At 34.5% G+C, this 26,241-nt stretch overlaps 1 protein-coding gene across 1 annotated transcript; it reads left to right on the plus strand.

The window, feature by feature from the left end:
• The first annotated feature begins 798 nt into the window (after positions 1-798).
• Positions 799-25,688, plus strand: LOC140751119 (uncharacterized). The gene is made up of 12 exons (XM_073084982.1): positions 799-2,922; positions 4,361-4,552; positions 4,905-5,077; positions 6,251-6,462; positions 15,031-15,042; positions 18,008-18,448; positions 19,950-20,071; positions 21,151-21,377; positions 22,255-22,369; positions 23,527-23,607; positions 24,453-24,563; positions 25,248-25,688. The coding sequence occupies exons 1-12, from the start codon at positions 901-903 to the stop codon at positions 25,386-25,388; spliced, it is 3,849 nt and encodes a 1,282-aa protein (XP_072941083.1). The 5' UTR covers positions 799-900; the 3' UTR covers positions 25,389-25,688.
• The last annotated feature ends 553 nt before the right edge of the window (positions 25,689-26,241 follow it).

Here is a 26,241-nt window from a genome sequence, read left to right on the forward strand (position 1 = left end):
TATGGTCTAACATTACACTTACTAAACTTACATGTTAGGTTACACGAATTCTTAAGTTATATGTATTTAGATAGGTAATAATTTCTACATAATATTTTATTTTCTCCATTGTGCCTCTTGTTAGTAATTTTCAAATGATTAGCTATTAGTGATTATAAATTATATCTACGTAGGATGATGATTCTCAGTAAATTTCAAAAGATCATTCCACTTGTTATTCTTTCACTGATTTCAATTTCTTTGTCTATTACTTCTTACTTTATGTTATTTTATTGTATTGTAGATATTTAGTACAAAGTGGCGTTTTATTACATGAAGCGTCTGGCTTGGTTAGCTTGCGAAGCGTCGGTATCGTGGCCATTTAGGTTTGATATTATGTAACTAAATATTAGCTTTTAAGTGATTATTCTTTTAAAGTTGACCATCAAATGTATCAAAGATCGATAATTTGCATAGACCAATAAAAGTGTTTTAGCAACTTCGTGTTTAATTTATTACATCCAATGACATTCAAATCTAATTTAATTTGCACGCACAATAACTTTCGTGCTAAAAAAATATCTCACGCCAATAAAGGAAAATGCCAATTAATACCAAATATGCATATATTACCGAGAGTTGATGACGGAACTAGAAACGCACGAAGAAAAAGTAGGCATTTGATTACTATGACATGAATTATTAGGATACAATGAACTCGCTATTAGTAAGTAGCGATAATGATCGGTGGAAAATTGTCGGTTTCGCGAAGCGTGAACGCTTTCGTTTTCGTAGGATCGTAGGAGTGGCCACCCCCGGGCACCACTCCGCGGTCTAGGCAACAGTCGCTTCTCGGACACCGACTATTACCCACGCTCTCGAACAATGTAAATAGTGGTACATAAATCATTAGTGAACATCATGTTGAACAACAAAGTTATATTCGTCGCTCTATCAGTGTTATTGGTTTTCCCCGACGCTATTGATGGAAAGAAAGTTAGGAGGAAACGACCTAAGGCTGAAGAGGAGACCTCGTACCCTCAACCCAATGTGCTTACATACTCGAATTTTGGTTTTAACGATGTCGGCTCGTATGATGGCTTCGTCCCGAGCTCCCCGGATTACGCCACGTTCCTCAGCACTAACAGAGGTAAGGAAGAATCTACAACGAGGCTTTATGGCCCAGCATTTCCAACTGCCATGGAATCTTCTGGCTTTAGTAACGGCTTTGGATCTCACTTACGAGATGAACAATCATTTAATACAGGCAATGACGGCCAGCTAGGGTTGTTTCACCTCGAACCGAATAGTATGAACTCATTTAGTTTTACGAATGTCGATTCTACCAGTGAAAATAAATTCAGTGGACCCGATTCGAGTAGTGTTCAAAACATCGAAAAGTATAAAATGCCAGTTTATGGTGCGAAAATAAATATGAAAGGTAAAACTAAACCATATGATGATTTTAACGATGCTAATTTTAAAGCATATACCACTGAACAGACTACAACTTTCTCGAATGAAAGAAATCATGAAAAATACTATAAAACGAAAAAGAGACACCATTCGTCTTATAATAAGCAAACCACTACTGAAGCCAGTAGCCAACAAAACGTGTTTAATAATTTACCTAATTATCCGAACGTGGAACCATTTATGAAAACATCATTCAATAATTCTTCAAATCTGCTGAATTTTCCTAGAGTTGTAGACTTTACAAACATGAAACAATATTATCCAAATGAATTAGAAGGTAATTATCCATCAGTAAATACAAAACCAGTGAATAATGCTAATCCAATAACAGCTAATGGCAATGATATGACACGTGGTAATAGCTATGCTAATCAAGGAGATAAGTTTTTCAAGGTGTCATCTTCTATTAAAAACAACTTCGAATATAAAAATGAAGATGATAAGAAAGGGTCCAAATTTCATCCAAACTCAAATGATGATGGCTTTTCTAATCAATCTTATAACAAGTTTAAGGGAACAGTATCCAATGTTGAATACAAAGACAAGTTGAAAGAAAAGCCGTGGAAAACTAGCAACAATGATTTACCAGTCACTACCAATAATGATATACCCGTGTCGAGCTCTAAATTCTTTAGTAGCACTAATGATGATTTCAACTCATCCAAAAATTCTATGAAAGGATATCAGTACTCTACTAACCATAGTAGTACAAGTTTTAAATACGATATTGAAGAACCAAAGAAACATTTTAACAACAACGTTGACGAAATAGTCCCAGCGAGTAGTAACATCGGAGCATTAGATTATCAATTCCCTAGTTCAGATTTTAGCAGCTTCAATAAAATACCAAATGTGAAATCACACGAAGAAGATAAACCAGATTTGTCTTTCAATAATCAAAATCAGTATAAGCCATCAGAAGAATACTTAAACAGATTTAAAAATTTGTATACTACGACACCAACATCATCATCAAATTGGGGCAATATTTTTAAAAGTACTGAATATTCCTTTAATAAAAATCACAAAAAAAGACCTCAATACGGCGACGAAAATATTAACGATGAAATAGTCCATATACCGAAACGGCCACTGCCTCCTAATTATGGAAAAGATGCCATTAAATCTGATGATAAGCCAAGTGATTTTCCATTCTACAATTACAACTACCGACCGTATAGACCGCATAGACCTCAATACGACTGGAATAAAGAAGTAACTAGTAACAGATTCAAGTCCGAAGAGGATCTTCTGGGACTTCGAACTCGAGACACTCTACGTCCTTCTTACCTGCCTACATTTAGTTCTATACCAAACGAAGTTTCCGACGTGAATAACTATAAAAAGCTCATTGAGAAGTGGAGAACAGATTACTTAAAATCGAAACAGAAGGAGGCATACCATGATTATGAATCGTACGCTTCTGACGCGAAGCCTATTCATGTGCCTCTACCGAAACCGTATCCGGTAAGTGTATTGAATGTTATCTTGTTTTGTAAAGACACTTGTGTGGAGAAGATTGGAAATGGTCGCTTTTATGTAATTAGTGAGCAAAAAATTGATGACGGAATGCGGATCGAAGTATCGGCGCACGTCGCGCACTAATTTTCTCGCTTGGTCTTGGTCAGTAAGATGAATGCGCATGCTTCACGCCTTGCGGTCAGTGGGGTGAAATCATGTAACATTACACTTTAGTTTCATTATATCCAATTCCCTTTCAATTCTCAATTAATCATAGTTAGTTTAAAAAGATCTCATTGGAATTTAACTTCTAAACTTCTTAAGAGAAAGGTATAGGTAGGTATATAAATAGGCACCTTTATAAAAATAATGTATTTATCTTTTAAGTGATAGGTATCTATATTCGATGGTTATAACAACAGTATGTTTAATTTTTCATCTGTAGGTACTGTACCTACTACCTGCAGTGCAGCTTAATGCGATCGCAGTATTGATATCAGTAGATCTTATGAAAGAGAAAACCGACCGTACTTCAAAATAATAGGTTTGGATTGTTGGCCGGTAACTCAATGAGCTCAACGACCCATAGTCACGATACGGATTATTACTTGGGATAATTGTCTCAGTAACAGCTATCCAGGAAAAATATTTTATTCTTTGAACATTGTCTTGCTATCTTGAATAAATTCAAATGCACAAGCATGCTCGTGCATTTGAAATTTTATGAGTTCTAAATGGCTTTTGTCAATCACTGTCAGATATATTTTTTCCATTATTACCTTAATTATGTCAATTTATTAGAGCTAACAATTCGTAATTGAAGTGTTTAGGGATTAACCCTCATGCATAAATTCCTTGATCGTAAAGAACTACGACGAGGTAAAATTTTAATAAATACTTAATTTCTTGTGTTCGTGTTTAAAGTCAAAATAAATAATTAATGTGTGAACATTAACATTAATAATGCACGCATCGTACGCAATTAGTTTGCATGTAACTCGATGCGGACAATTAAAGTTCAAGTGTAGATAATAGTTTCCTCTATTCAAGAAAGGAATGTGCGTTTCAATTGCATTCTTCCTACAATCACTTGGTGCTTTTAGGCATGAATCATGATTCTTTGGGGTTGGTTTTCACTTGCACACTTCTTTTTTATATATTAGAAGTAGCAAAGGAGCATGAAGCAACTTAACTAAGTAGCAACTGCCACCCACGGACATTTATAATCAATCAAGATAAGATTAGTGTACTACCTGAGGTCGGCCACAGACGCGTTTTTTTTGTTGAGGACTAAGTTGGAATTCCTTATATAAGTGTATCTTTTACCTCACCGCTCAGATCAGATATAGCAGCACATTATTAGGCAGAAATAGGCGTGTCGGTATTGCCTCCGGAACGAACCACGAAGGTTTCTACCGCCTTCGATGGATGAATTGATTTCCAGATAGAAGTGCCTCATCCGGTGATAGTGCCTGTGCCGCAGCCGTATCCCGTGCGCGTCCCGGTCCCCAAGCCGGTGGCCGTGCCCGTCATCCAAGAGTTAATGGTCCCCATTGAGAAGCCTGTGCCATACCCTGTCATCAAAAAGGTCCCATATCCTATAGAGAAGCCAGTACCGGTGCCTGTTGAAAAACAGGTAGTAAACATCAAAAATTATCAGCCAAATAATAATTATAGTACATTTTAACATTTTCATTTTAGTTTTAAAACAGGTGCTACGTATTTTACGGTTCCACCGACTGGTATGTAATTTTAGCTTTTTCTATGTTTTTCTAAGAACTACGCGCGCTCTTCTGCTACTCTACAATTACCTAATTGTCCATTCAATTCTTATGTACATTTTGTATGTATTGTCATGTATAATTATGGTCTCATGTTTAGTGTAGTATACATTACGCACTTCAATCGCATGCTTTGAACTGTACACCATAGTTTTTACACAAGTCTTTCTTTTTACTTAAGTTAACCTTTTTATTATATTTTTAAAGGTTCCAGTGCCCGTAGTAAAACCGTATCCAGTACCGGTGCCTCAAATAAGGCCTGTGTTCCACCACTCGAAACATCGCGATGAATACAATAACTTGGACCACGAAGACGACGCAGATTATATCCCCCGACCAGAGAGCAGCAAGAGAGTACCTTACGCCAAAAGACCGAGAAGGTTAGCAAATTACATTATAACAATTTTCTACCACATGGAATCAATAACATCGTCATCATTTTTATAGTATTCTGTCATTTTGTTATTTGCCATAATAATAGCAAATGATCGTGCATTCAGGGTAATATGCAGCGGATCCAACACATGGATTAAATAAAAATGAAGCCAGAGTTTTGCTTAAATCTAGTTACATATGCGTCATATGCTCAGAGAAATATGTTGGAATGTATATGCTTACCGTGCCCTTCAAACGAGAAAGACACTCTCTTTATAGCAAATCTCAGGTGACCACTACCACGCAAATCTTCAATATTCTTTAAAGTTGTCAGGTTATCTACGTTGTCAGGGGCGACAATATCCATTCGCGTATTAACAGTCGGACTGCGTGTTTCGTTTGCTACTTCAGTTTTGTGAGAAAAAATCCCGTAATATCTATTCACGCTTAAAATAATGTAACTGACCGGTAAAAAACTAAACATGCGCCAAGGCCAAGGTATAAAAAATCATTTAGCATTCAAAACTTTCCACTTGCGTGCAAACTATGTATGCACATCAACACGGCGTTATGTCACACCAATTAGAATTGTATAAACTGAGTGTAATGCTTTAAATTCAAGTACTGTGTGTTTAATTAAGGAAGCGTTTAGTACATTCCAATGTAATCCCTGAAATACCTCAGTAACACGCGATGGTCTTGAAGAGATTATATTACGTGTAGGGTTACATACTATATAAAGTAACGGTAATAGTAAGTAGTACCTACTTAACTTCGTAATTTATTATTATTGAAGGCGTTGATGAATAATTTAATGATAATTAAATTAATATGATTTTTACGAAGGAAGAAATACTTGATGAATTAATTAGACTTTAATTAAGAAGCTACATTTCTCCAATTCATTTTGAGAAGTTTAATTCTAGTTTAATTTTTCTATGATAAAATTTAAGAAATACTTTTTAGTATTGATATTATATGCTAGCATATTATGAACATTTTGTAATTTAAAAAGAATCATATCGCATCATCGAGACGATGATAAAAAATATTCTACTAACTATTTATAATTGACTGTTCCTGTCATTGCCCTGGTTCCTTCTAAATCAGTCAATCAATCAGTGTCTATGACTAAACAGTATTAATAAAAACTTATCTAAAAGCATATGTTATTCCAGTTCGCGTAATCGCCAGCGCAGACCTTCACGTACGACATATCCCGAACGCAGCAGACGGCGGTGGCCACAGCACCAAGCCGCAGAAACCAAAGATCGGAGGTACTCGAAACGACCCCCGCCCTCGCCTATGGAGTCCCCATACCCCCGCTATAGACATCGTGATAGGGAATTTGAAGACTTTGAAAATGAAGACAGAGATTACTCGTCTTATTGCAGAAAAACTGGCAATTGTTAATTATTTCTAAAACAGTGATAGATAAGATATTCCTACGTGCATGAAACAAAACTATTTTGTAGTAAATGTTTCCGTAAACACTCGTTATAAAAGATACAGCCAGTTTCACGCAAATTGCATTTTTGAATTGTATTTCTTAATTTTAATTTATTTAGTTACAAATGTCTTAAAATATTTTATATAGTATCTGCAACAAGTGGTAGGTATACGAATAGAATAAGATTGTGCCAGTCTTTGTATTTTCTAGATTTTTTACTTTCATAAAACGTAATATTTATCTAATAAAGACGAATTTTTGCTAGGTCTTATTTGTTAGTTGTTTGATAAGTTTTTAATAATAATGTATTATTAGTACTTACTTATAAATTGTTGTAAATAAATTTATTACCATAAATATTAACATATCTTTTAATTCAAATTGATTTAAATGGACCAATGTATCTGCGGACGCCATCTTGTTTGCTTTCAATTTATCCGTATTTAATAAGCTTCATTCACATTTACGTATTTTTCTACTATTAAATATACGAAAGCATCACGACAACTTAAATATCAGTCTCAGTTAAACATAATTCTGAACAATACAAATAACACGTTGTCTTGAATGTTGCGTACGCACGCGCGGGAGATCTTGCCGCGCTTGGATGAACGCTTTTCCCAACGCTCTGCTTAGCAATGCGTGTTACTTATTCCGAGATGCATGCCACTGCTATCAGTTTCCGTAGGATTAAAAAACGGTCATATACGCATTCCTGATTGATAAGACTTATTGGACGGATTTAGATTTAAGTGTGCATGATTGGTGCATCTTCCTGTATTGTCTGCTTTAGTACAACTTTGTTGAGTTGGTCAGCTGCCTGTAATGATAAAAATATTAGATGAACCATATTAAATACTTAACTATTTTAGAACGTAGGCATGCAGTGTTAATATAACACAACACTTGAATTCTCTAGGTAGGTATAGTTCAACTTTCAAAATACTGGACTGGATCTGGTAAATGAATTTGTAATAATAATTGTGATTTTTTATATTTTACTGGAATCGACCTATTGTCCAACAAGCACCAGGTTCGAATTCTAAGCATGTAACTTACCTCTCTTTTTACGAAGTTATGATCCTATTAGAAATTAATTAACACTTGTTTTAACGACTAAGAAAAACATTGTGAGGAAACCTATACCTACCGACGCCTGAGCTTTTTATGGTCCTACAGATGGATGAAGATCAATGTTCACTTTATACGTTGAACCATCATTATCGAGTTTTACAAAAACATAGATTGTAGGTTGTAGATCTCCTGCGGATGTTTTTCTTCAAAATACTATTTTTATTACTGATTTCCAAGAATCTACGATGTTAACGACTTAGAAATAGCATAGATGGAATAATTTTATGTAACTGCGTTCTGACAGTCTTAAAATAATAACGGTGACTCAAAAATAAATATCGCTCATCTAAATAAATAAGTTGGTTAGAAAGCTCATCTAAATAAATAAGTAAATATTTTAATGGCATTAATTGCACGGGTCACGGCCAGCGGTTCTTAGTCACGAAGTATTGCAGGCTGGCAGGGTGGTAGACCTTTCCCACAAAATGCAAGGTTGAGTTGCATTAGGTACAATGGCTAAACAATGATCTGGATAGATCTCGTGTAACTAACAATGGGATAATAAAGATCTGGTGTTTTACAATGTATTAGTGTTGTGATTGATAGGTGAATATCGATAGATTATCGACTATCGATAAGTCTATTGATAGGATCAAATTTAACGACACTTTTGATAGCATAGTGGTTAAATGTTGGCCTTTAAATCTAGGGGGGCTGAGGTTCGAATCCCAGGTACGCACCGCCGCCTTTAAGAGTTAGAATTAAAATAAACTATTTGTTATAATGGTGAAGAAACACGTCGTGAGGAAACCAACAAGCTTGAGAAATCTAAACAAAGTTCTGAATGGTGTGTGAACTTTACCATTTCGCACTCGACCAACACAGTTGACTATGGTCTAAACTCCTCTCATTGCAAGAGGAATCCCGTTCTCTGCAGTGGGGTAGTAATGAGACACAATACTAAACAGTATCAATGCTAGCCCACTATTTTCCCATCAATAATAGGGTGCATTTGAAATAGAACCATCAATAGTATTTTTATTGATATTGTGCCTTCACTACTACGTATCTATGAGTGTGATTTACTAGACACCTATCAAATGGTTTACATAATGGCCTTTTGTATTAAAATTCTCATAGCAAACTATATCATGCTTTAATTAAGCGTTTCGAGTGTAACATTTTCTTACATGTGTTTTTATAACAGGCGCTCAAAGTAGACGTACGTACGGAAAAAATGCGAAAATATACTTTTTTAGAAAGTGTGTCATGTTACTCAAGTGCCTACAGATTTCTTGTTGCTACAATTGAACCCGAAATCCAAATTAAAGATGTCAATATTTGTATGTAATACCTAATAATTAATAAATTATGTATTTCCTATATGTAATTTTAATTAGCACTTAAATATTATATCAATAACCTCCCTAATAGGTATATGTTAAAATCATATACTTACTTTTATTCGCTGTGCTGTTCGTGTTGTTCTTTCATTGTTTTCGTCTATGGTTAAGCTTTTCAGATACAATAGATTGATAGATATTTGTTTGAATTTCAATTTTCACTAATATCCCCATTCGTGTTTTGTCAAAAATTTGTCTACAAGATACGTATCTAAAATTAAGGGTTTTTCTTCACAAAGTGCAATACTTACTTATCTATTGTAGAATTCAGAGAATGTGCGGAAACCAAAGGTTACGCCGGTGATAACATAACACACGCCTGTAAATGCCCACGACATATTCGAATTTCCGAATATTTATTCACATTTAACCTAAGAGATAATTATATCTTCTTGTTCGCTTATCCTTTTTTTTTTTTAAGACGTATGTTATAGAGTTACTTTCAACGCTTCTTATCCATAACGAAAAACAACTTGTGAACTGGCGGTAGATATATGGATGTTTAAAAAAGTTCTTTAAAAATCTACTTTTAATTCTTGGTTTGATTTATTGTCCCCGATTTAGGCCATTTAGTCTACTAATTCGCACTCGTCCGCTGCGTTGGCCAAGTGCGAATTGGCAAAGTAAACTTCACACACTATGCAAAACATGTTTTAAACTCTCTGGCGTATAGGTTTCGTTACGATGTTTTCCTCTGTGAAAGCATGTGGTATTTCCGAAAAATCAAAATGCTGTAATTTAAACTTCAGACCCCCTGTGTGAGAAATTGACTCTTAACTATCACTATCACTGCCGCAAATACATATTTTTATAAATAGTAAACTTAATTAACTTAGTAAAAGATATCTAAATATTTCTCGTCAGGTAGGTATTTAGTTAATAGATGTTTCATATTTTTGTTAACTTTATAATATATGGTATATAATGAAGCAGTTTTTATATTTTTCAAATCAGTTTCAATCCCATCATCTCAATATACATCGAACACAAATTCCCAGCGACATTATTTATGGAGCTTATCACGCTTATCAGTTACTAGCTAACCAGGCTTTGGGTTTATGAGAAAACGTAATAGGGTTATCGTTTATTTATTGTGAATTAAATTTGCTGCATAAAATTACCCAGTTTTTGTATGCGTAAGCACAAGTAACCCTAAAGCTATTCGTACAAATATTATTATCCCCGACTTTCCGAAGTTATTTATCTAATAAAAATAAACATAATTATTATAAACACAAGAATGCCGACTGCTTAAAAATATAAGTTAATTCCCTATGTCATACCCAAAATGTTTTGGGAGTTTTTATTCCTCCATAAATCTATAAGAATCTGACCGTGGAGCTAAGTTTTGGGCGTTCCCATCCCAAAATAACAGTAGGGAATCTTTTGCTATAGGAATTAAATAGATCTGTGGAAATAAACTATACCATTTAAATCAGAATGCAGTTATAAAGCAGATATGTGACTGTGGGATCACTGCAATCGAACCATGAAGGGTTCTACCACCTTGAAACATTAAACCTACATAGGCAAGTAGGTACCTACATATACATGTAGCAGGTACCAACTCTTAAAGTTCATGCCATAAATATGGTACGCATTTATATCCAGTTTACTGCAATAAAATTACTGTCAAGTTTGTCTATATTGTACAGCGAAGTTTTTTCAACTAATAACACAAAATTACCACATTGACAGACACACAATTTGGTCGTATGAATGGGCAGCGGATGCTTCGGTCACGAGGATGAGCCTTGAATCACCTGAATCGAATTCACAACAGCGGTCGCGCAATCGGCTGATTTAAATCTTGACGGGGTAAAGCTGAATGCACAATAGAGTTGTGATTAACGATGTTGGTCGTGGAAATAGCTGATTGTAGATATATTGTTTTATTTGAAATAAATAGTAAATAAGATGTCAAGTGACAGTAGTGATAGCCTAGTTGTTAAGAAACTCGGCCTCTCGATCGAGGGATCCGAGGTTCAAATCCCAGGCACGCAAACATCGTGAGGAAACCTGCATACCTGAGAGATTTAAAAAAATCTCAAATGTATGTGAAGCCTACCAATACGCACTTGGCCAGCGCGGTGGACTATGGCCTAATCCTTCTCATTATGAGAGAAGACCCGTGCCCAGCAGTGGGACAGTAATGGGTTGATGATGAACACGTCAAGTGCTCATATTGCCGCGAAGTTAAAATATTGCTCTCCCACTGTTGGGAGCATGGGTATCCTACAAGAATGAGAGGGATTAGAGATAATCCACTACAGTAACCAAAGGGCGGATAGGTATCCTTCAAACAAATCATAAAAGCTTTTCTGGAATTTGAATATCAGCTGATCCCTGTGGATTCAACAGGTTGAAGAGACTGTACTTCAAGACATAGCGAAACACCTTCAGAAGCGGTGGTATATTCAATCACAAATAGGCCTTTGAGATTTCGATTACTAAATTTACACTACTACACCATATTCTCATATACATTTATGTGAATACGTCCTAAGTAGTATTAAATGACACTAGAACATGTCTGTAAGTTATTATGAAATAATTAACTTCCAGCGTAAATACGCTTTAAGAAACTTGAACTATAAATGCACAGTTTAAATACTACTAGATCATGTATGACTCAAGCAGAGTTTTACAAAGTGTGGGTCGCTACCCCTAGAGCGACGCAAGAGTCGCAAGACTATAAGGGGTTCACATAGCATCAGTAAAAATGAAAAAAAAAACAGTATATGCAAAAATATGGTCGGAAAAAATGATAATTAAAAGAGTTTTTTATACGTAATTACAAATATAACCAGCCTCTATTTATGAAAATAAATAAAAGTGTAGTATAGTTTTGATATTTGTTATAAAGTCAGATGAAGTTACAAATAGCAGTAGGGTAGTGGGTCTCGATTATTTGACACACTAAGGGGTTCATGCTATAAGAAGTTTGAAAAACGCTGCTCTGAAGTATCGTTGTACTAACTTAGATTAAATGAGAAGTTACTTATAAGGATATCTTGGATGAGGCCGTACCAAATTCGTAACTGTGTAATTTTCATCATCCATTGACATCTGTATTCAATCCCAAATAGGACAGTAATCGTATATGAGGTCGCCGGCAGATGCATTGCTGTATATCAATACTAAGTTAAATTGCTTTACTACATTCTTTAAACCAGAGCTAAATGCGTTTTTTCCTGTCGCGCGTAACCATTTCACGCGTCCCACCGTGCCGTATAGACAAAGACTTAATGCCCTGAGCAATTCACGTGCCCTATCCATAAGTAAATAGTATTGGCCTTCAATAAAAACGCGCAGATTTTCAAACAGCCTTGTCTTTCGTATAACCAAATCATCAGAAACCATCACTCCCAAAAATGGATGATCTAAGCAAACTCTAAATTTGCTTATGAGCCAATCCGGCTCCTGGTCCCACCTACACACATAAGTTTGCTTGTTGCAGTCCCTTCGCAACAAGTGTACGTATGTGTATAAAATGATAGAAAAAAGTGGAACGCGCGACAGAAAAAGCGCGCTAAGGTAGTAAGTACAAATGTACCCCAAATCAAAATCAAACAAATAATAAACAATAACTCAGCTTCACTGTATTTCATAAAAAAATATGAAATATCCACCATAAAGCTTTTAATAATTATTATGCGTAGAAAAATATATTAGATATACTTATATTTTTTCATTAACTCACGCAAATGCAGTAAAATGAACGGAGCATTTTAATGTTAACTCATATTATGCTGCACCCTTGTCGAATCTTCGAGTAACTCATTTTTCCTTTAATTAAATTCAGTTGCCTCAGTCAACATTTATGCCAATGATGACCACAGGCGGCTAAATATTAAACAAGATATTATGGTTAGTCAAATGATAGCTTATATGTCTTATGTATATCAATATAGAATACCTACTCAATAATGATTTTATTGATAATAAATGTAGTCGTAGTAGTCGTAGTAGTAGTAGTAGTAATAATGTATGTATATTCGAATTATTGTACATATTTTTCTTTATTACTATCTGAATAGTTCCAAGAAAAATGTTTTTTTTAATTTTCCGTGTCATCTGATTAAATCCTTTTAATATGTACCTATTTATATTATCATAGAAGTAACAAACGAATATACATTATACCCTCTTATACCGTCCACCTTACAGCAAGTGAGCTTTGTACCATGTGTGGTAAGGGAGACAGACTTTTCCGAGGCGTTCTAGCTTAGTCCTCAGGGGTAGCGGCGCATCTGTGGCCGACCTTACAGATATCCATGGGCGGCAGTGGCCATTTACCATCAGGTGGACTGCATGCTCGTCTGCTACTCTTATATTATAAAAAAATGTAAACATTTATAATCATCCCGAATAGAATTAGACTTCTACTTGAGCATAGTCACAGATGCGTTGCCGTGAAGATTAAGATTGAACTCCTAATATAAGTGTATATCCATAACACACTTTTCAAACCGGAATACAGTAGCGCTTATAACTGATATTATTAGGCAACATTAGGTGCAGCGATGGCGCCTGCTGACTCGAACTACGACGAATTCCACTAACTTTAAAAAATACATTTTATATTCACATGTAAAAAAAATAACTAAAATTCGTAAATTCATTTGAACTAATAATTAAAATGTTTTATAGATCCTTGGATCCATTGTAACTATGATTAAATCGTATGCAAAAACCAGGTGAAAGATTTATATGGCTATTAGGTACTTCCTACCTGACTGGTTTGATCTGAAATGTTTATAAACCCAATGTCAGTGGATAATGAATGGTCGCGTTAGTACTTTCACACCAAAGAAAAGAGGGGGTCGGCGTGGTAAATATTTAATGTTTGCGGCTCACAATCTAGCTAGAACTCAAGCCAATATTATCATGTCACTGAACAATTCTGCTATATATTAAACATTTCATTGAATTGCAAGTAATGTACAGAGTTACAGATGTCGTAAATGTAATATTGACAGACTATTCAAACTTCACACAGGAAAACCGATAATAAAATAAGCTGAAATGCTTAATGATTTTGCTTTTACCATAACCTGTTTTTATATTTGTTTTGTATATATTGCGCTTAATCACAATTTGCAAGGAATAATAGGCATTTAAATCAATTTTATTGGTCTATTTTTGTTGTTACAAATAAAAATGGCGTGAACCGTAAACATGCAAATCGTATTGTGAGAAAAATAACGTTTTTCTCTAAAACGTGTTCAGAATAGACATAGGTTTTTGCCGATAAATTTTGATTGAGTTCGTTCTAGTGTCCACATTGAAAATCCTAGAAATAGTCAATTTAAAATAAATCTACAATGCGTATTGTATTGAGAAGTTGTGTTGAATATAAAAGCAAGTAAGGCCTCGAACTGTTTAGTCTGTCTTCGCGGGCCCGTTGAACCGGTCGCGAGCTGACCTCACGTCATACGTTCATCATAAATCTACTTCACACGTAAGTTACCACTACTTGTATTCAAATCAACCAGTGAAAATCTTTTTTTCCATTTAATTGGCACTGACTTATAAAATTGAGAACAGTTTTCAAAAAGTAAGGACGCTTTGGTCAAAGTTCCTCTAAAAATAATGGATACCTTCATGTTAGGTATATTGAATATTTGCATTCATTTAAAAAAAAAATAGAATTTTAAAGTGTAGTGTCAGTAAAATGTGAATACCTAAGCTTAAAGTTTAATAACCTCTATTAAAAAAGCGCTTTATCAAACAATATTCTTATCAAACATTTCTCGTTAGAAAGCTTTAGTTGCATTTGCACCATATGTAGTTATTCCGATTACTAATAATTCATATGACTATTTATAAAAAGAACTAAAGCACAGTATAAGGATCTAAAGTTTGCCTTTACTTAATGTACGGTTAACCGATAGAGCTTATTAGCATTTGTTCCGATTCCGGTTTGCAAGCATAGGTTTTCTCAGAATTGTGTTATTTATTTGCCATTCTTTTCGTCGAAGGTAAATATTCCTTCCAATGGAAAGGATATGTGACTTTGATGACGTAGTTGCATATTTTCGTCGTTATCCTGTTTGAGATAGGTATATCAAAAACTGAGTTAATATTTATGCTTATTTGTTCTACCGATTGGTATTTCCTTCAGTGGTATTTCCTTCTTTCATACGACGTTTTAATGTCAACGTGGTAACATTTGTTTACACAGCTATTTTAAGCTGAATAGTAGTTATAAATAAATAATTAGTAGCATTTATTTTTATACGTACCTTGCAAAGTAAGCAATTACGGCATTGACACAATTACTTACTTGAAGTTATATTTAGTATAGTATTTATATAAAAATATACGAATATTTCAATCAAAGTAGCATGAAATCAACATATATTTAACATATAGAATATGTGAGATGGTGTGACTAAGTTATAAGTCATAATTTATATTATTTACATAAATAAACATAAATAATGAGATAACATAATAAATATAGAAATGGATAATTATCCAATCTTATGACTATAAAAGATATACTTAGATATTATAAGGAAGTCAGAGATACCTAACCCCGCGATTTATCCATATAGCAACCGATAAACAAAGTTAATAAATGTCAAGTGCGGTCAGGAGGTGGATTGGTGAGCATTAGTGGTTATAATAATCCATATGAACGGTGTTTTTCCTAATGTCAATTCACAAGTTCATTATTCACTTATTAAGTAATAGCAAAAAATGTAGACAAAAAAATAAAAAAAATATGTCAAAAACGTTCATAAAAAGCTGTGTATAAAAAAATGTCAAACCTATGATTTTTCGAGGTCAGTCAAAACTTAAATGACTGAGAGTTGGGCGTAATGTTTTAAAAGATATCTAACCATGTGAAGTCTTACTGTCACATGACCGGAGAGTTTATAACTATAATACAATTATTAATTCATCTTTTAGCTTGTCATTTAAGAGGTGGTAGACGATGGCAGCCACATCTTCTCTTTTACTTTTGCCTTACACCTGCGATGTAAGGTTGTTGTATTTTTGTTTAAGAAGTGTGGTAAGGTAGATATATTAATATCAGACTTTTAAGTTAGTATTATAAAAGATAAATCGTTGTTGATAAATCTGTTGATCGTAGATACACGTAATCAACTTCTTCTTCTTGGAGACTATGTAGAACAACTTAGCCTCTTCTATATGACTGCCTTACTACCTTCAAAGCAGAACGAAGTCGGAAAGAATATTGCCACCTCAGTCGAGCCAAAATGTTCTGTCACTTTTAAAATTTAGTGTGCGGTTATGTTATTTAAATAGATTTTGTTTAATGTAATATTAGAATTAGAAGAATTAGAATTAGAACCTAGGGCGAAGTTAGGTAGGTAACACACAGGCAAGAGTGAGCTAATCACGAGCGACAATACAGTGTCGGTGGCGGTAAGCGGCAAGCGACCATCAGCGACCGTCGGCGTGGGCTGTCGGCTATTGCTCGTGATCTGTCCCTCAAAAGTTTAAAAATCCTTAATTTTTGATTTTTGATTTCATGATTTCATTTATGTTTATAAATTAGGGGCTGACTCAAGGTTTCAATCCAAAAGACCAATCATCTCAAGTGAATGGCTTTAATTACATCTAGACCACCTTTCTAAAGGAAGCACATGTCCGATAATGGACTAATAAGAGCTAATAGATAAACGGATAGACGCAGTTTCAAATGATTACATTCAGGATATTCATTTTCCAAGCAATTACCGGAAGTAAAACTATCACTTGTTATACGAAAGTAAAAAACACAGGTACTGTTTAGGTATAAGTCATGATATCTACTCTATTGATATAAATAATTACTTATGTTATTAGAGGAGTCATAAATATGAATTAAACCATGTGAGTTAATTAAAATTCATCATAACATAATGTCATTCAGATTTAATCAATGTGCAAATAACAAACACCTTACGGCGTACAGGAATGTAAATATTCTAGAAGTTGTCATAGAAACAAACTGTACGTAGTTTAGTGAACTTGTCACTAAACGGTTACGCTATATAAGGATCTCTACATCGCACATTTGCTCCGTTTGATTTAGTTCAGTTCACAGCAACACCTGCAGGCCTTGAGTACGTTGCGGCAAAAACTCAAACTTGCTGACGTTCTCTTCCCTTGCCGATCGTTCGGCAAGACGCAAATGTGTACGATGATTCACAATTAATAATTGTGAATTAGTAGTCTAATGACTCTTGCCCCATCTACTACAGAGAAGACAATGGTTATTATTGTTACCGATTTTGTATGGCGTCGACGAGACCTTATTGCGACCTACTCAGTTGTGCAATCTATCGTCACAGTTCTCATGCCATAAGAATGCATAACAAGGCAGATCTTCTGCAGATAAGGAAGCACTTGATTAACCCAAGTCTTTTCCCAATAATAAGATCATCCACAAAAACGTGAGCCAGCTTTATTGCATGGTAGCAAGCGCCTCACAATACTGTCATTACCAAGTTACGACATCGCGGAGCATAAGGGTAATTGTAAGTTGTTGGTGCTTAAGTAATGTCTTTATTATTGAAGTTTATCTTATTTACGAATGAGATATGAATGTGTGTAAAAATGCGACAATTGCAGTTTAATTTCCTCTAATAATAGTAGTTTAATTTTAATTTTAATTTTTAAATTTAATTTAATTTAATAATAAGTAACTTAACTAGGTATAAAAACTCTTAAGTAATAAACACTAAAATATCAATGCTCCAGACATTATCATTTTCTTTCAATCTTTAAAAATGCTAAGATTTCCTGTAGATAACCTGTTAAAAACATACCTACATAAGAAAGAATATTGAAATGACTTGCGGCTTCAAATATTAAATCAGAAACAAGCTTGATTCAATTTATTTTTTCGTTTTGTGATATAATGCAACAAATGGGTCCATTATTTTTATCTGATATTCACACGTGACAATTTTATAGAGTGAAATCTTAAAGTTAATACCTAATTATGCTTTGTTAGATAAAACAATAATTATGCTTTTTATTTTTAGAAACGGCAAAAATGAGGGCGTTTGGTGTATTAATTGGCCTCGCAGTGGTCATAGCTGCGGAGGCTGCTACACCTCAGCTGAGGTTTGCTTGGAAAGAGATGGACTATATCTGGGATTCACCTGCTCAACGTGAAAACGCTATCAAAGATGGCATATATGTACCTGAACATAACCTACCCTTAGGTTTAGCAAGATGGAAGAACAAACTCTTTGTGACAGTCCCAAGATGGAAGAATGGGGTAGCGTCCTCGTTGAATTACGTCGATGTTGATGGACCACAAGATCAACCTTTGAAACCCTATCCTTCACTAAAAGATAACTTTGTCGCAGACTCCGCCAAGGCGCTGCCCTCAAACAGTTCCATTATATCTGTTTTTCGTGTTTACGTCGATGCCTGCGACAGACTTTGGGTAATGGACTCTGGATTAGCTGATATTTTGGGTAAGTAAATTAAGGAATAGGTAAATATGCTGCTATTTCACAGAATTATATATTTGTGCCCTTCGCAGTTGAGACGATGGGACCGTGGGGACCAGAAGCGAAGCAATTTTATAAAGAACTGTCTTCGCGCTTGATTGAGACCTCTGGTGACCCAAGAGCTGGAGCTTACCTCGGTCAACAAATAAGTTTGGCTATACAACGAGGTAATGCTGCTAGTGTCTTGGGTACACTACCGCGGGGCAGCGATCTGGCTCATTTATTTTATTTATTATAGTTTTAGTTATTTTTTGATTACTGTAAATATTTTTATTTCTATTTGTTTTAAATTTAGTTTAAGTATAGTTCAGGTTATATTGAGTTTTAGATATACCTATTTAAATTGTAATGAAATGAATAAGCATTAAAAGGAATAGGTTTTAATATATTTATATGTTTTATATATTTAATGTTTCAATTTATGGAGATGTTGCTAAATTATGAACTGCTCTTCGGTTTCCTATATCTTGCCTGAAACTTGCAATAGATATAGTATCAATGTATGTGTTATTTTCTTCATATACATATATCAATAGGAAAAATGTAGGTACTTTAGGTATGCTATCCTATTTTAACATCGGGTACCACCAATTTAGTTAGCTATTCCTAGAAAAATATGTTTCTCCGTTAATTCTTGACGTAATAGTTCTTAAATTTCATAGTTCAGTGAAATTGTAGATAAGCAAAACCGACAAGAATTTATGAGTTTGTTGAGGAGAAAGTTTAAGTTACGTTTTGGCATGTGAGTACCGATATTACATCCTCGTACGTGTTATTAAATTATCTTCAAAGTATAATCTTGCAGAGCTTAACATCATGTCTAAATTGTAGTCATAATAGCTACATGTCATGATTTTAAAATTTTAATTTTCAGTCAACAGTGGTATGCATAGTAATGAAAGTACTGATTTTAGCAATGCTTTTTCACATTAATTGTTATATTTTTATAATTAATTAGCCAGACTATTGTACCGAATTTATAAAAATATATATATATTAATAATGAATAAACAATTTATAGTACTTTTACGAACCTAATTCATATTGCATTTTAATTTTCTGATAGGAAATCTAATTTTACTTCGTAAATCAATGAACGCTGCAGTAGCGCCTATATTGGCTACATTATAATTAAGTGGAAGGCGCAACTATCTTTTAACGTAATTCCATTAATTTTATAACTAGATAAATTTAATTTAATATATAATCTCGGATTTTATGTGCCTTTCTGCTAATAATCTCTTAAACATTTTTTGAAATAAAATGTGCAAATGAGCATGCATTAATGAATCTGTTTACTACAAATTAAATAGTTTAACTTTCTTACGTGATCGGCAAAAACAGTTACTATGATTGGCAAAATGGCGCCCCTGATCGTTGTGGTATCATTCTATCAGGCCAGCCCCTAGCCACGGTGTAGATTTCCATTAGTAATCGTAATATTGATTGAATGATTTGTCTTTAGGAAATCCAAATCAAGTCGCTGGACCATCCTTAGTTATCTTTGACCTGAAAACTGACCAGCTTCTCCATAGATACTACTTCAAGGTGGACGACATGAAGGAAGACTCTTTCTTCGCGAATGTTGTAAGTATTTTTTTATAAAAATACAAGGTAACATTAAATACAAATATTTGCGACTTACATTTTATTACTTGTTTAGAAAGCAAAATATTTTATTTACCTTACATTTTAATCGATAATCTGATAAGTAATCTTACTTGCGCTTGTATATATATCTCATAAGTAATAATCTAATAAGTAATATAACTTAATACAATTAAGAAACATTTAGAAATCATTATGTAGATTGATCAATAATAATCTAATTATAACGAACACTAGTATTAAAATGTTATATTTAACTCGACAAAACCGAGTGCAAAAACCAATTATAACTGTTTCTAATAATATACCTAAACGAGATTTTGTAATTGGTTTGATAGAAACCAATTCATTCAGATTCCGATCAGTTGGCAATATACCTACCGTCCATTCAAATATCCCGCTAAGCAATCGACTCTAGAACTTTGAACGTGACAATTTTATCTACGTGTTATTTAAGGCTTGTTGCCTCTTTAGTACTTAGTTGGAACAACTAGTTGAACGATTAAGTGGTTTAGTTTAGTTAAGATAGTGGTTAACGCGACTGTCAAAAGTTGCTCGGCGACTATTTAGCTTATGCATCTATACAAACGCGTAGATAATCGTCAATTGGACGCCTACTAATGGTAGCACTAATGCCACTTTTCAGTAGCTCAAGCGACATGATAATTGGTGATCAGCATAAATAAGAGCAAAATTCATCATCAACAACTCATTACTGTCCCACTGCTGGGAACGGGTCTCCTCTCATAATGAGAAGGATTAGGTCGTAGTCCACCGCGCTGGCCAAGTGCGTATTGGTAGACTTTACATACCTTTAGAGTTTTTTTTTATAAATTTCTCAGGTATGCAGGTTTCCTCACGGTGTTTTCCTTCACCGTTTAGCAAGTGATAATTAATTTCTAATACGCACATAACCTTAAAAAAACCAGAGGTGCGTGCCTGGGATTTGAACCTCGGACCCCTCGATCGAGAGGCCGAGTTTCTTAATCACTAGGCTATGACACCACTAGGTTATCACAACCGAGGAAACTTAAATGTGCGAAAATCTATTATTTCAGATAGTAGACGTAGACCAGAATACTTGTGACAACGCATTTGCATACGTCCCGGATCTCGGAGGCTACGGTGTGGTCGTGTACAGCTTGAAGCAGGACGACTCCTGGCGCGTGGCTCATCACTACTTCCACTTCGAGCCCTTGGCCGGGGCCTACAACGTCGGCGGCGTGCAGTTCCAATGGACCGACGGAGTGTTCGGCCTAGCGCTCTCCGAGCCCAGAGAGAATGGGTAAGTGGGTCACGTTCACACGTATACCTAGGCCTTGATTAAGGTTTATTGAATTCAATTGAAACGTGCTACCGTTACGCATGACAATATGTGTCATTGTTAACAATACCTACCACTTAATTTGCAAATTATTTCCTAATAATATCTATATGACATAACCAAAGCAACCATCTTTGGTTATCAACGTCTTATGTAAACAGTTACTGGTTAGTTTGACAATGACCTGAAAAAATGAATCGCTTGACCAAGACCAAGGTCGTTTTGTTGAGAAGTATTTTGACCAAGCTGTGTTTACTTCTACTTATACAAAAAATATAAGTGATTGTGATTTCAAATAACTGGATTTCAAAGACGGCAAGCGAGTACTGCCGCTAATGGACGTCCGTAATCAATACCAGATCAGCTAGCTGAGGTCAGCCATAGATGCGACTATAGCCCTGAGGACTATGGTGAAATGTCTCGGAAAACTATGTCTCACTATCATGAGGTATTCGTTTTAAAAGCAACTATCTATATAAACGAATACCTCATGTATTCGTTTTTAAAGCATCGTCTGCCCACAGTAAAAATATATGCTTACCTACTTGGGATTAATGACAGATGGAAGTAGAGTAGAGTAGTAGAGAGTATGAAGTAGAGCCCACTTACCATCAGTTGCACTATTGGAATTTTGCTTCAATTACATACAAAATTGATATAACTGTTTAAACCGAAGTAATAAGGTAAAATTTGAGAGGAAATTGCCTATTTATTAGTAGGAAAAAAGTCTAGATAACCTACTCGTAAATTCCTAGAAAATTTTGCGCTGGCTTTCACGTGAGCAGAATTGTAAGCGGGGTCTGAATATAAATGTAATTTTATGAGTTTTTTGTTTAAGGTTCCGGACCATGTTCTTCCACGCGTTCTCCAGTACAAAAGAGTTCTGTGTGTCCACCGAGTTACTACGCAATTACACACACATCGACAAGAACGAAGCATTCCACGACTTCAAGGTTCGAATACTAATACATTTATACCGTTGAGCTTATGAAACTTGCATAAAGAAACCAATCAAAAGTCATACAGTGGTAGCAACACGCTCTATGATTGCAAATATGTACCTTATATATTATACTTAGATATCCTTACTAATATTATAAATCCGAAAGTAACTCTGTCTGTCTGTCTGGTTGTCTCTTCTTCACGCCTGTACCACTGAACCGATTTTAATGAAATTTTGTACAAAGATAGTCTGAGACCCGAAAAAGGACCTAGGATAGTTTTTATCCCGGAAATCCCATGGGAACTAGGGATGGCGATCTAAGATCGATTAATCGACCAAATTTTTAATCGATCGATTAATTGGACCAAAAATATCGATTATTTCAATCGATATTAGTAAGGATTGAATCGTAAACTATGCATTTGATCAAGTGATGATCTTTAGCAAAGTTGTTGTCCATGAGCCCACGAAGGTTCTAGATTTGGTTCGACCAATTTTCGCCAGATGGCGCCACTGTCGTTCCAATGAAGGTACGGGAAGGTGCAGTTTTGTGTATGTTAGTATGACATATTATTTTCTTTTAAACGCGAGCGAGCGAGCCGCGGGCAAAAACTAGTGTCTATATATGCTTCTATACCGTTTAACGATTTTCAATACAAGGAAATTACCTATCGATAGGTACGTTTCTTCCCCACTTACTTCTATTTAACAACTTACAGTAAACAATACATGTAAACACTTAGAGATCAACAATTAGAGAAGAATAAGAGAAGTAATATCTACTATGTTGTAGGTACTATTTTCAGGGATTGGGATTCAGTTTTTACAGCAGTGTTCATAAATATGTAGTAATAAAATAATTAGATACCTACTTGAAATTGTTTATAATAAGAATGTTGAGTCATTTTAATAATCATTTATATGTTCTGTAATTTTAATAATCATTTATATGTATATTAAGTAGGTAGTAGATACCTTCAGGATATTAAGGCTTGCGTGACCGTTTACAACTATTATAGAGCTATTAAGAAACGATCGCTCTGAGAGATACAGGTCCATCTATTGTTTACTTTTCTTGTGTTATTATTAGATTATCCTTCAGTTTTTGCTCAATAATGTTTGTATCGTATTGCATAATAATTAGATTTTTACTGTTTTTATTTCCAGTTGTTGGGAGACAGAGGCGAGCGGACACAGGCTTCTGCGAGTTTCTACGATCCTAAGACCCATGTTCTCTTCTACACTCAGGTAATCTTCTAATCTTCTTTATGATGTATGATTTAAGATTATGGAAATGTTGTGAAAGAAAAATCCTTTATTGATTCGATTAAGTGTCAAAAGCCGACATCTTTGTAATGTTTTACCGTAAAAAAAACTCAGTCGTTATAACGACAGCCATTATATACGAATACAACACAAAAAACATTAAACGCATCAAATCCCGCCTTAATCTCCTAGCATAGGCAATTATACTGTAATCATAAAATCATATAATCAAACTTCCATGGTATTGTTAATCGAAAATATAAAAGAAGTAAATCTCATACCGGAGACGTGGTGGCTTAAAATGGTATCTAAAAATGTATAGCTTTTAGAAATAATGGTGAATAATAATAAATTTATTAAATAATAATAAGCCCCTAGTTATATCTTTGTTTAATATAGTTTTGAAATCCTTATTTTTTCTTGTTGGTTGTAGAAGAAAAAGTATATATTAAAACATATCTGTTAAGTTTTACGGGAGCTTATGAATACATCTACAATCTACATCTATACTAATATTATAAAGAGGAAAACTTTAATTGTTTGATTGTAATGAATAGGCTCAAAAACTACTGGACCGATTCTAAAAATTCTTTCACCATTCGAAAGCTACATTCTCCACGAGTAACATAGTAACATATTTTATATGAAATATATTTGATAAATAGATTTTGAGGCCGTACAAAGTTTGCCGGATCAGCTAGTCTTTTATAAGGAGGTACAATAAGATTATGTCAAAATTGGAAAGGGTATCTATACTTAATAAACACAAAAATATAAATATGTTACTTATTTGTTACTTAATACTTTATGTGTGTCTTACATTCTAGGTGAACCGAGATGGTGTGGGATGCTGGAACTCAAAAAAGGCGTACACGCCAGAAAACAATCCACTGATTTTCAGTGACCCCACTCTTTTCGAATTCCCCAATGATTTGAAGGTAAGAGAATATTGTGACATGTAATATTTTTTACTTAAACTTAGGTGGACAGGCTACCTGATGGAAAGCAGTCACTGTTGGTCATGGTTTTTTAAAATGTGCTCTTTTTGCACCTTTCTTGAATCATAGTCAGCTCACCGAGAAACCCTCCGGAAGAAATCCATTACATATCTTGCATGTTCGTGGCAAAAAAGAAAGTCCAAGTCGAACAGCTATGAATCCAGTTGATTCAGGTGAACCTCATCGTTCGTCGAGTAATGCTATAGAGGCAGGGTTGTTACCCTTCGCATAAACACCACGCATGCAGTGTTAGGCGCTGCTGTGTTTCGGTTTGAAGGGTGTGGTAAGGGAGACAGACTTTTCCGAGGCGTTCCAGCTTAGTCCTCAGGGGTAGCGGCGCATCTGTGGCCGACCTCAGGTAGGAATATCTAATCCTATCTGGAGTTGATTACAGATGTCCATGGGTGGAAGTAGCTACTTATCATCAGGTGGACTGCATGCTCGTCTGTTACTCCTATATTATAAAAAAATGGATATTTATAATCAACCACAAATTCCAATGCTTATTGGAATTTTATCCATGTTAATTTCATTCATCTAGAAAACTGGAATTCCTATTTCTAGACTACGCACTTTTTAGCGGGTTAAACTATCTCTCTTGACATAAAACTTATTTTTTTTCAGGTGGACAGTGAAGACCTGCTATGGGTGCTTAGTGACAAGTTACCAAGATTCGTATACAAATCTCTCGACCCCAACGAGGTCAACTACAGGATATTCAGCATAAAGGTTGCTGACGCCATTGCTGGAACTGCTTGCCAGTGAAGTAACTCATGTAACACATAGTGAACGTAAAAACTAAAGGAACCATTATAATCATCCATGAGAGTTACCGATAAGAACGTGATGACTAACACTGTGTTATTATTAGAGTAAATACGCTATTGTGCATTTTTATGTACCGCACAGGAATATTTTTATAGGTGCAATAATTGCTACGATTCTTTGCAATGCATTTATAAATTACTTGATGTGTATTAATCCTCGTGCCTACAGTAAAACCAGCATATTTTACAATGTAGGTGAATAGTGTATAAAGAGATTACATTAAAAGATTAAGGATTACGTGCATGTGTAGTGTTACTTAGTGCCTATTCAAATAAACGTTACATAGATTAGTTGAAGTATTACAATTAATTAGACACAGATCATTTCTTCAACTTCAACTGATGAAATAAATTATTTCTTGAACTATGACTTAAAGATAGAGAACATTTTTTTTTTGTCAAAAAGTTTACTAGTACTTTTGCTTACAAATTTGTAATTAATTAGTAAGGGCTTCTTCTATTATATAATTCAAGAAAAAATACCCTTTATTTTTAAGACTTCTTAATTACAATGTTTACAAGTGAACTATATTTAGTTATTAAACTAAAATTTAAAATTAGGTATATTAATTAAATATTATTTACTTGTAAAGTATAGTAGTAGGTAGGTAAATAGTTGTGCATACTACGAGTACATACTCGTAATATACCTACTCGTTAAAATAATACTAAACCTACATGTGTTTAGTATTATTTTAAATTCATATGACAAAGTCCTTATAATTACTTAATTGTACCTTTCTATTATATAACATCTTCTAAAAAGTTACTCTTAAATATTAAAAAGATGT

Source organism: Epargyreus clarus, unplaced genomic scaffold (assembly GCF_041222505.1).
Source record: "Epargyreus clarus isolate Ecla_fem2 unplaced genomic scaffold, WU_Ecla_fem_2.2 ptg000021l, whole genome shotgun sequence".
Lineage (NCBI taxonomy): Eukaryota > Metazoa > Arthropoda > Insecta > Lepidoptera > Hesperiidae > Epargyreus > Epargyreus clarus.